Genomic DNA, 12205 nt, shown 5'->3' with positions numbered 1-12205 from the left:
CATTGTGCTTGTATCTACTTCTACCGCCTCTCCTGGCAGTGTGTTCCAATGCATATGCCCTCTGTGTAAAAATAAAACTTGCCTCTCTCAACTCCTTTAACCTTCCCCTTTTCACCTTAAACGTGTGTTACCTAGAGTTTGACATTACCACCATGGGAAGAATAATTCAGACCATCCACCCTATCATGCTTCTCATTTTATACATTTCTTTCAGGTTCACCCCTCAGCCTCCAACACTGTACTGAAAAAAATCCCAGTTTGTCCAACCTCTCCTTATTACTTATACAGTCCAATCCAGGCAACATCCTGGTCAACCTCTTTTTTTTTGTGCCTTCTCCAAAGCATCCACAGCCTTCCTATAGTGTGGTGACCTGAAATACTCTAAATGTGGCCCATCTAATGTTTTAAACAGCTGCAGCATTGACTTATCAACTTTTGTACTAAATACCCCAACCGATAAAGGCAAACATGCCATATGCCTTCTTTACTCTCTCATCCTGTTTTCAGGGAGCTATAGGCTTGGACCCCACAATCCTTCCGTTTATCGTTGCTACTAAGGTACTGCCATTAACTATATAATTAATGCATTTGACCTCTCAAAATGTATCACCACACAGTTGTCTAGATTAAACTTCATCTGCCATTTCTTCACCAACTTTTCAACTGATCTCTATCCTGCTATACCCTTTGACAACCTTCTTCACACCCATCAATTTTTGTATTGTCTACAAATCTACTAATCAGACTTTGTACATTTTTACCTAAGTATATATATTTTACAAACAGCAGAGGTCCCAGCACTAGTACTTAGGGAGCACAACTGGTGACAGACCCCCAGAAAAACACCCCTCCATAACTACCCTCTGTCTTCCATGACCAAGCTAATTTTGTATCCAACTTAACAACTCACTGTGGGTCCCATGTGACTTCATCTTCTAGACTAGCCTCCCATGCGGGACCTTGTCAAATGCTTTTGTAAAGTCCATGTCCACTGCCCTACCCTTAATATCCTCTTTGCTTCCTCAGAAAATTCAAATTTTTGAGACAAGACCTCCTCTACATAAAGCCATGCTGACTATTCCGAGTGAATTCATTCTTCTCCAAGTGCAAGTAAATCCTGTCCATAGGTATCTTCTCCACTAATTTCCCCACCAATGATGTAAGGCTAATCTGTCTATAATTTTCTGGATTACCCCATTGCTCTTTTTTTAAAAAATAACATTAGCTATTCTTCAGTCTTCTGGGACTTCACCTGTGGCTAAAGAGAATGAACAAAATCTGTCAAAATTCCAGCAATCTCTCCCTTTCCCCCCTCAGTATCCTGGGATAGTTCCCTTCAGGTCCAGGCAACTTAATGTTTTTCAAGACACCCAACACCACCACCACCACCACCTTAAAATCGATATCCCTTAGAATATAAACATATTCTGTCTTTTTCTGTTTCTATCTTTCTAATCTTTCTCACTTCTGTCCTCTTTCTCTTTGGTTAATTCAATCCGGCTGAAGTATTCATTAAGGACTTCACCAACTTCCTCTGGTCCATGCATAAATTGCCTCCTTTTGCTCCTTGTCCACCTGAGATTTCCATTTGTTAAGGACATTTCATGGCCACTTTTAGCCCTTCTAACTTGTTGCTTGATTTCTTCACTGCTTCCTTATATCTGTCAAGGGCATTACCTGATTTTAGTTTCCTAAACCTTTACGTATGCTTCCTTTTTTTTTGACTGAAGTTTCATTGTGTTTTGTCATCCAAAGTTCCCAAATTTTGCCATCTTTATCTTTCAACCTCACAGGAACATGCTGGTCCTGAACTCTGATCAGTTGGCCTTTAAAGACTCACACATTGTCAGATTTCCATTTCCCCTGAAATAGCTGCCCTCCGTCTAATTTCTGCAGTTCTTGTCGAATAATTTTCCCCCAATTTAGCACTTTCACTTGAGAGCCAGTCTTAATCATCTCTGCTCCATCTAAGGCCCCTGAAACTGAGAGACAAGCTAAGGGAGATTAAAATCACCCATTGCAACAACCCTGTTGTTTTCACGTTTTTCCATGATCTGCCTACGTATCCATTCCTCTATGGCCTGCGCGCTATTGGGAGGCCTATAGTATAACCCCGTCATAGTGATTGCATCTTTCTCATTCCTGAGTTCTACACATACTTGCTGATGAGCCCTCCAAGATGTCCTCTTAGTGCAACTGTGATATTCTCCTTAATCATTAATGCAGTTTCCCCCCTCCCACTTCATCTCTGTATTCGCTTGAAACATCTAAACACTAATGACATTGAGATCTCAGTTCTGCTCTTCTCTCGACCAAGTTTCTGTAATGGCTGCAACACTGTAAATCCAGGCTCTAAACTCATCTGTTACCTGTTATGCTCATTGCATTAAAATAAACACACATCAGACTGTCAGTCCCGTCATGCTCATTAACCTGGCCCTGCCTATTCTTTGCATTAGACTTACTTAACTTTTCCTTTCTTCTCAATCGCTTGACAAGTTGATGTATTACTCTTATCCCCAGCCCGTGCCTCACTAGTTTAACCCTCCTGAAATCAGTTTTGCATTCTCCTGACGACAAGTGAAGTATGAGTGTTAAAGATTAAAGTGTGTTAAAGCCCAGGTTTACTTGGTACAAGTTGCAAGGTACAAGGTGTGAACATGATTGTGGGGTAGTCAATTTGTAAACTTTTAAACTGTCTGTTTATCTGCAAGGTTATGTTCTTAGTTCAGAGTGTAAAGGAGAGCTAGTCAACATCTCTACATGGATAGAATTGTAAATGATTCACATGGCCATAGCGGTTAACGTTTTGAGGGAAAAATTGCATAGGAAACCACTAAGATTGCAAGGTTCTATTAAAAACATCTCTGAATCTCTCAGATAAATTACAGGAAATGGGGGAGAGAGAGAGAGAGAGAGGTGAAAACTGCAGGTTTTGCACTCCAGTTGAAGAAAATAGTTCACAGGAATTTAACCAAAACAGAAAGATTCACTTGGTTTTGGCTGGAGGGAGGAATCAAAAAGTGTGGCGCTGGAAAAGCACAGCAGATCAGGCAGCATCTGAGGAGCAGGAGATTCGATGTTTCAGGCATAAGCCCTTATCAGGAATGGGGAAGAGGGGTGAGGTAGTTGGGATGGTGATAGGCTGATATAGGGTGAGGGGTGATGGTGATATGTCAGAGGGGAGGGTGGAGCGGATAGCTGGGAAGGAAGCTGGGCAGAGAGGACAGTTCAAGAGGATGGTGCCAAGTTGGAGGGTCTGGGATGAGTTGAAGTTTCCTTTTCTCCCCTTCCCCACCTCATCCCAGATCCAATCATCCAACTCGGCACTGTCCTGACTGTCTATCTTCCTTCCCAACTATCTGCTCCGCCCTCCCCCTGACTTATCACCATCACTACCTATCACCTTCCCAGCTATCGCACCCCCACTCCCACCCTCCTATTTATCTTTCAGCCCCCTTCCCTCGCCTTCTAACATTCCTGATGAAGGGCTTATGCCTGAAACATTGACACTGCTGCTCCTCGGATGATGCCTGACCTGCTGTGCTTTTTCAACGCCACCCTTTTTGACTGATATCCAGCATCTGCACTCCTCACTTTCTCCTGGAGGGAGGAATCTCCAGGGCAACCCTCATTTTAAATGTCAGCTTGATCCTGATGGCAAAGGAAAAGAAGAGGTAAACAAAGCCTCAGGAGCTTTGGACTGGATCTGAGAGAATAAAATACCTACTTAAAGAACAGTTTAAAGTATATCTTATAGAACATGTTCAGTTTATGTCTTAAACGGGGAATTTTTTAATGTAGTTTGGAGCTAAAGTTGCCTTTTTCTTTCAGTAAAAGTCTGAACTTGCAATCTTGTGCAAATCTAAATTAATTTTAGGGATTCAGTTTTTAAAGTTAGTCATGTCTATGTGAATCATAACATGCTTTAAGATTTGGGGGAATGATGGAAATGATAACCTTTTTCAATCATCTTAAGAACTACTTGTTACTTTAATAGATAATTTTCGGATTTTTCTGATTGAATGAATTAAGATGAGTCAGATCACCTTACTCATTCTATTGAATGTATTCATGAGTGCAATGAACCAGATTGCAGTGATTCAAGAAGGCAGTTCACCACCACCTTTTCAAGGGCAAGTTGGGATAGACAAATAGATGCTGGCCCAGCCAATGATACCTACATCCCGTAAGTGAATTGGAAAGAGAGTTTGGGTATGAGCAGAACCTTTCTGGTTTGTTACATTTTAAGTTATAGAATGTGTTATCAAATTGTAGAAGTTCCTGTCTTTGTCCTAGTTGTTAGACTGGGTAGTCTCTTCATTGCTTGCCCTTGCTGGCTGCTAACTTGCCAACCTACTTTTATGTTATCGCCAAACTTTGACATTTTGTTCTATTTAAATGAGACTTAATCATATGCACATGGATCACCATTACTGATCTTTCGAATAGAATATCATGTGAATCATTGTCACTCTTTGGTGACAAAGGTAATAGCACAGAATGAGGCCACTCAGTTAATCATTCCGAGAAGCAATTCTTTCGTTTTTTAAGTTTACAGTTTTAATCCAATTCCTTCTTGAAGGCCTGGATTGAACCTGTCTCCATGAGGCATTTGGGTAGTCCCTCCAGACCCCAACTCCTAACTGCATGTTTTTTTCTTCATGTCGCCATTGCTATTTTTGCCAGCTACCATAAATTCATGACTTCTTGTTCTCAATCCTTCCACTAATGGGTACAGTTTTACCCTGTCTCCTTAATCCATTCGAGGCTACTCAACTTGACAGCATACTGACAATAGATTGAAGACCTGTATTCCAGAATAAGCTGCATCCATAACCAAGCTGTTCCAGTACAGCTGCAACACTAGAATCTATCTGGCAATGTTAAAAATGCCCAGGTCTGCCCTGTCTACAAAAGGCAGAACAACTACCAGACTACCAGTCAACAGTCCTTCATCAGAATGAAGGAAGGGGCTGTCCGCAGTGCCATGAGAGATATTTGCTCAAAATAATCTGCTCTCTGTCATTAGTTTGGCTTTAGCGAGGACTAATTAGCTACTGACCTTATTACTGCTTTGGCCCAGATATGTTCAAAAAAGCTGTATTTGAATGTTATCAAGGAGCCCTAGCAAACTTAGACTCTGAGAATCAAAGGAAAAATTCTGCTTGTTAGAATCTTATATCGCACAGGTAGTTGTGGTAATTGGAGATCATTTAATTCAGTCCTGGGACATCATGGCACAAGGTAATCAGGTAGCATCCTAGGTACAATCACTTTCTGCTATTCCATAATCTAATCATAAGGTCAGAAGTTGGGATGTTTACTGATAATTGCACAATGTTTAGTGTGTTTGCAACAGAATGAGGCAAGGGTAATAATAATGGGGAACTAGGAAATGGGAGTGAAGTAAAGTATTTATTCAACATCACTTTTAATAGCAGAAGATGCCAGTTGCATTCTAAAAATATTAAACAATCAAGGAGCAAAAGGAGGAAAAGCTATAAAGACAATAACAATCATAAGAAAAAAGATGCTGGGGAAACTAATATGGCTAAAAACTGATACTATTCTAGGGTCTAGGGAACTTAAAGGAAATAGGTAAAGAAATAGTGGATTCACTGGTAATAATGTTCCAAGAATCTCTTGATTCTGGAAATGTCCCAGAGGATTGAAAAACTGCTAATGTTTTAAATTTATTTTAAAAACAAAAGAAAAGGCATAATATGTAACTATAACCAGTAAGCTTAATATGTTACATTCTTAAAATGTTACAATTTTAAAATTTATCATAAAGAATGTAAGAATTGAACATTTAGAAATACATAATATGATCAAGCAGAGGGGAAATCGTGCCTGACAAATTTTGTATAATTCTTTGGGAGAATAACAAGCAGGATAGATAAAGGGGAAGCAGTCGAAGTAATATATTTGGATTTTCAGAAGGCATTTGATAAGGTACCATATGTTAAGCTACGTATTAAGATAGATCAAGGATTGATTAATAGAAGACAAGTTGGAAAAAAATGGGTATTTTCAGAATGGTGATCTGTGACTAGTGGAGTGTAACAAGGATCAGTGCTGGGGCCACAATTATTTACAGTATATTATGATGAGTTGAATGAGGGAAGCGTATATACTATAGCCAGGTTTGCAGATAACGCAAAAATAGATGAGAATGCAGGTAGTGAGGACACAGTGTCTAAATGGGTTTATAGACAGGTTAAGCAGGTAGGCAAGCACATGGCAGATGGAATAAAATGTGGGGAAATGTGAGGAAGAATAGAGGAACTCAATATTATTTAAGTTGAGAAAGATGCTGCACAGAGGGATTTGGAGTCCTCATGCCTCAACCATTAGGTTCGCATATAAATTCAGTTGTTATTAGGGAAGCTAAATGGAATGTTGGCATTTATTTCAAAAGGAATGGATTCGACAACTAGTGACATCTTGCTGAAGCTATACAAGGCACTAGTTAGATCATAGCTAGAATATTATGAATTTATTTTGACCTCTTTATCCAAAGAAATATGTACTAATGTTGGAGGCAGTCCAGAGCAGGGTCACTTGGTTGAGCCAAGGAATAGAGGGTATCTCTTTTGTTGAGTGGGTTGGGCCTATACTCGTTGGAATTCACAACGATGAGAGGCAATGTTATTGAAACAGACAAGATTCTTACGGACTTGATAGGGTAGATGTGAAAAGGTTGTTCACTTTGTGGGGGAGCCTAGGACCAGAGGACGTTATTTCAAAATAAAGGGTTGTCCATTTAAGGCAAATATGAAGAAGAATATCTTTGGGAGTAGTGAATCTATGGAATTTTTTACTGCAGAGGATTACAGAAGCTGGGTCATTCAGCATATTCAATGGACAGATTTTTAATTCGTATGATGATCAAGTGTTATGGGGCAAATGCAGAAAAATGGAGTTGGACCATGATCATCTTGAATGGCTGAGCAGACTTGGTGGGTGGAATGGCCTATTTCTCCTCCTTTTGTCTAATGATCTCAGATACAGAAGCAGTTCATGTCCATATGCAGTACTCCTGGCCAATATTGGCAGGTGCCATAATTGCCACGTAATGACCATCTCTTCCTGCAACAGAGAATCAAATAATCTATTCTTGATATTCAAATGCATTGATATTGCTGAATTCCAACTATCAGTATTCTGACCAGAAGTTGGACCAGCCATGAAAACAAACTAGCTACAAGAACAGGTTAGAGTCTAGGAATTTGGAGGTAATTACTCATCTAATCTTATTGGGCAATGTGTTGCCATTACTGTACATGGTACAAGTGGAGTGTGATGGAATACTCTCCCCTTTCCTGAATGGGTGCAGCTTCACTAACACTGAAGGAATTTGACATCATTCAAACCAAAACAGCCCACTTGGTTGACACCCATCCACCATCTTCACCATCTGTTACCCCCACTCCCCACAATTTGCAGTATATACCACTTCCAAGATGGACAGTAGCAAGTTATTAAGGCTTTTTCAACAACATCTTCCAAACTTGTGACCCCTACCGTTTAGAAGAGCGGCAGACACATGGGAGCACCACCATCTGCACGTTTCCCTCCAAGCCACTTACCATCCTGGCTTGAAATTATTCACCGTTCCTGCATGCAGGGTCAGAACCCTGAAATTCTTAATAGTATTGTGGGTGAACCTACATCCATGGATTACAACAGTTCAAGATGGGAAGTTGCCACCACATTCTCAACTTGGCCTGTCACTTCATTGATTTATGCACAAAAACTGTACTTTCAGGACCTCCTAATCCTGTACCCTCTTTAGAAATGTCCATGCAATTAATCTAGTGGTAGCTTTCAAGCAATGCTGTTACACATTTCTTTATACCAGATATGAGTTTTTCTGATCAACCTGTGGTGACCTACCTATTTGAACACTTTCTGACAATCTACGTATAAAATTCCCATTTCTATTGACTGGATCATTCCTTCGGAAATCTGCTAATTTCATTAAAAACAACTTTTTAATAGGTCCTAGGAAAAAAAGATTGGTATTCCCATACTGAACTGTGATCAGTGGCAGTTGTGAAGATAAGGCAACATATTTCTTGAAATTGAACAGTAAAATTGTAAATCACTTATCTATCTCCTAATGATCAATTAGGAAATCACCAGTGCCAAGAATCAGTTTACTTGGTTAATCTTTTATTTGTGAATTGGTTTGGAAATGAGCTAGGAGAAAGAGGAAATAAATGGTTGGGTTTTGAGTGGATAAAATAACAGTTTGGAAAGATGTTCATAGTATGCACCTTTACTACTTTGTTTTCAGGGATGCCTTTACATATGTTCAGGAAAGAAGATTTTGTATTAATCCAAATGCTGGATTTGTCCATCAGCTGCAGGTAACTGGCTCGTCTTTTTATTAATCACCATAAAATATTAATCTATATTGATAATATAACATTTGAGGAATTGACACAGATTTGGTGTGTATGTTTTAAAATGAATGTCTTATTATTTTATACAGTTTAGGCTTTATTTCCTTTTAAACTATCCATGTTTCTCACCTGGAAGATAACAAACATAAGATGTAGAGGCAAGGGGAGACCTGATGGCTTCATAAGCCTTTTTTGCCACTCAGTCTTCTACCTCCACTTTATTTTTCCACCCATTTCCCATATCCCTTCACTCCTTGTCTAAGGGCCAATGGTCTGTTTATTTCAACCTGAAATATTTTTAGTAATGGAGCATCCATAAGTATATGGAATAGATAATTTCAAAAATGAACAATCCTTTGAAAAAATTGCTCCTCATCTCCGTTTTAAATGAACCGGTCCTTATTTCTATGATTCTGTCCTGGGGGTCTGAATTCCCCAGCCAGGGAAACAACTTCTGTGTCAACCCCGTCAAACACCTGTAGAATCTTTATTATTTCAATCACTCTTCATTCTTCTAAGGTTCCGTATAGGCCCAATTTACACAGCCTATGGTTGTAAGTCAACCTCATGAGGAAACCAATGTAGTCATCCTTTACTGTGCTACCTCAAAGGCAGTTATATATTTCCTTAACAAAATAGAAACAGAAAGCATGGTAAGCCAGATGGAGACTCGCCAAAGTCCTGGTAAATGAATTTGAACAATTAATTACTGATTTGGTGATTTAATTACTGATGAGGCTGAAGGTCAGCAAGTAGCTGGAGAAATTAGCAGGGGTAGGACTGAGGAGGCAGGTAAGTCAGATTGAGTGACTTCAGTGTTAAATAAGGTTCAGGTTAAAGAAATGAGTGGGATAAAATAAAATTGGATCAAAAGAGAACAGCGACAGAAAAATGGGGAATAAAATTAACAGTAGAATTTGACATTTACAAATTCTCCCAACAATAATCCATAAGGAATGATGCACCATACATTTAATGTTCACCTTTTGGGAGGGACTGATCGATTGCCAGCTAGTGACAGTTGTAACTTTGTTAAATAGGTACTTGCACTGTTAATTGTGAGGGAGAACTTTCTGTGGGAAGTTTAGAGAATGAGCAAATGTAGCAACTTCACAAAACTCATGGGAGGTAAGAGCTTGATGCCAGTTTTGTAAAGCTTATAGCAGAATGGTGCAACACATCCAATGATGTGCAAGCAATTCCCAGAGTCTGTCTCCTTCACGTGTTATTAGCTGATTTGTGCACATGCACTTACATGTTCCAAAAATTGCAGAAAAATGTGTGAGGTGTTAAGCTGTTTTAGATGATTGCTTTAGTCAAATCAACAAAATATTTTTTAATAAAAGCTAACGTAAAAACTGTTCTGTAAATAGGAGTATGAAGCCATTTATTTAGCAAAATTGACAATAAAGATGATGTCACCACTTCAACTGGGCAGATCAGTTTCTGCACAAGGTTAGTAATTGTTGAAAATGATTGTTTTCTTACATTTTCTTGTGCAAAGTAATACTACTGATGGATGTAATGTTTGGCTAATATATCATTCTGAAATATGCCGAAAACCACATCTTAGTACAAAGCTTCAACCTTTGGAGCATTATAAATGTTGTAGTTATTGATTTAAGAATGTTACAGCCTGAAAATAAGCTGCTAGGAATACAGATATTGACATGTAGTTGGAGAAGTGATGTTATATTCTGAAACTCAAGTAAATTAAGTATATACCCAATGTAAATAAAAACGACCAATATTTTGGGAAAGAGAAGGGCATGTACCCAGGACAACAATGTCCTGAACAATTTTTACTTTTTTTTTCTTTTTCAGTTTGCATGTGCACAGGGCAAATCAAAAAATGCCAGCTATTTATAGATAAATTAGAGAGGATTTAGTTATCTGAATATGTTGTTGGCATATTGTTCATGTTTATTCTTTCCTGTGTCATATTAAAGTTTTTCGTGATGACATTAAAATGTTCCTCCGGTGTGCTGCAATCAATTCTGTATATTCCTGAATTCAGGGAGCAGATGTTACTCTGTACATACCCTTTGATTCCCAGAGTATTGCAGCAAAATTAAACATGATTTTAAACATCTCATTCAGGGTGTAAAATGATTAGTTCTCAAATATTCTTGTGCTAAATTCTTGAACAAATCCCATACTATCCTGTTACTAGATTTAATTCTTTATTTGGTCAACAGGTTTCTGTTTTATTGTTTGTTTTTCATTATTTCCTTTCAATAGCCAAAGTGCTCACTTTCTAGTAAATACTTTGATTCTAGGAAATCTTTTGTGAGTAAGGCATATCCTACAAGTTGAAGTTGTTAATCATTTGGAGTTTATCCTGGAACCCACATCTGCTAAGCCTGGTTTTGAAATGAAGCACCAACATTGTTCATTTACAGCTTCTGCAGTACTCCGTGTTTCCTCTCTGGACTCTTGGTGAAAATCCTTTTGTATCTTATTTTATGAAAGGAATTTGGAAATCAAGTCTTGCTTAATTTCCTTCTCGAGATTTACACCTGGTATTCCATATCAAGCCTTTGAGCTCAATCGTCCACATGATTTTATCATTGTAAACTACTTTCTTGGTAGCTGTGATTCTTTGTTGGAAGCATCTTCATATCTCAGTTGCTGTTACTAGTGCAATCACTGAGCTAATTTTAGAACTGTTCTCAGATTCTGTTTGATGGATAGTAAAAGATATATGATCTATGTAAATGCAACACAATCTTTTCCTTTTTTTAGTTGTTCTCGGGATTTGGGCGACATTGGAAAGGCCTCATTTATCACCCATCCCTTGTTGCCCTGAGAAGGTGATGGGCCTTCTCCTTTAACCGCTGCAGTCCTTCTGGTGATGGTGTTCCCTCAATGGTGTTAGGTAGGGAATTTCCTAGTTCTCAGTAGCTGTTGTCATCTGGAGACCACACACACATCTGACAAGGTTATCTCAACATACAAGATTATTACATGTTTGGTTGAATGTTCTCTAGATTTGTGTTGTTTTAGCGTAGCAAACATCAGTTGCTCTACAATGGTATCTGCAATAATCTCCCAGCAGTCAATTATTTAGTTAGAGCCTTTTATGGCTCTAATTGTTTTTAAGCTCAATCTGGAATTTCTATGGGGTTCTCCTGATTCACTGCCCACGATACAAGTGCAAACCCCAGAGAAGTGGTGTAAGTAGTGGATGGTATAGAGAACCCTTTTAAGATTTTCCATTCTAAATTGTAAGAAGCTACTGAGTCAGACAGTGTGGTACTTAGGCAATGATGTAATGAAGTGGATTTGTTTACTTGTAGGGTAGTCTTTCTTGGAATTTCTCACTCTATCAGGATTCCATCTACTTAGTCCCCAAAACTTTCCCATGGTTAAGTATTTATTGCTTCCTCTGAGGGGACATGAGGCTAACTTGAGGCTAGTGGACATTCTCTTTTATGAGATAGAAAATATAATCATATGGTATTCATAGACTTGGAGATCGTCAAAAGCTGTTACAACGTCCTCTTGCCAATCTGAGCATTCTTTTATATGTTGACCTATATGTTCTGATATTTGCTGTGGCAAGTAGTATACTAATGCAAATCCAGGAATACAAATAAACTTGTCATTTCTAAACTGGCACATCTTATGTCCCTTCCTATGCATCAATTAGTAAAGTTTAAATTCTCAAGTATCAATTCTTCTCATACTTTCATTTAATAATTTTGATTTTTCTCAAAATTAAAGCTTGTGGACATTTCAACTAGGCTTCTGCTATGAGATTCAGCTATTCTTCTTGCTTTTGGTGCCTA

At 38.6% G+C, this 12205-nt stretch overlaps 1 protein-coding gene across 2 annotated transcripts in view; it reads left to right on the top strand.

Moving 5' to 3' along the window:
- The window catches only part of styx (serine/threonine/tyrosine interacting protein), a 39944-nt gene that overhangs the window by 25707 nt on the left and 2032 nt on the right, over positions 1–12205 (top strand). Inside the window, exons 9-11 of one of the 2 annotated variants that reach the window (XM_060828443.1) lie at positions 8306–8378; positions 9788–9869; positions 11160–11744. In XM_060828443.1, the coding sequence (XP_060684426.1) occupies positions 8306–8378; positions 9788–9869; positions 11160–11248 (244 nt within the window). In that variant the 3' untranslated portion in view covers positions 11249–11744. Of the gene's footprint in view, positions 1–8305; positions 8379–9787; positions 9870–11159; positions 11745–12205 lie in introns of those variants that run through there. The other variant, XM_060828444.1, reaches the window with a different exon arrangement.

The sequence above is a fragment of the Hemiscyllium ocellatum genome, chromosome 8, assembly GCF_020745735.1.
Source record: "Hemiscyllium ocellatum isolate sHemOce1 chromosome 8, sHemOce1.pat.X.cur, whole genome shotgun sequence".
Lineage (NCBI taxonomy): Eukaryota > Metazoa > Chordata > Chondrichthyes > Orectolobiformes > Hemiscylliidae > Hemiscyllium > Hemiscyllium ocellatum.
This window is presented reverse-complemented; position numbering and strand designations above follow the sequence as displayed.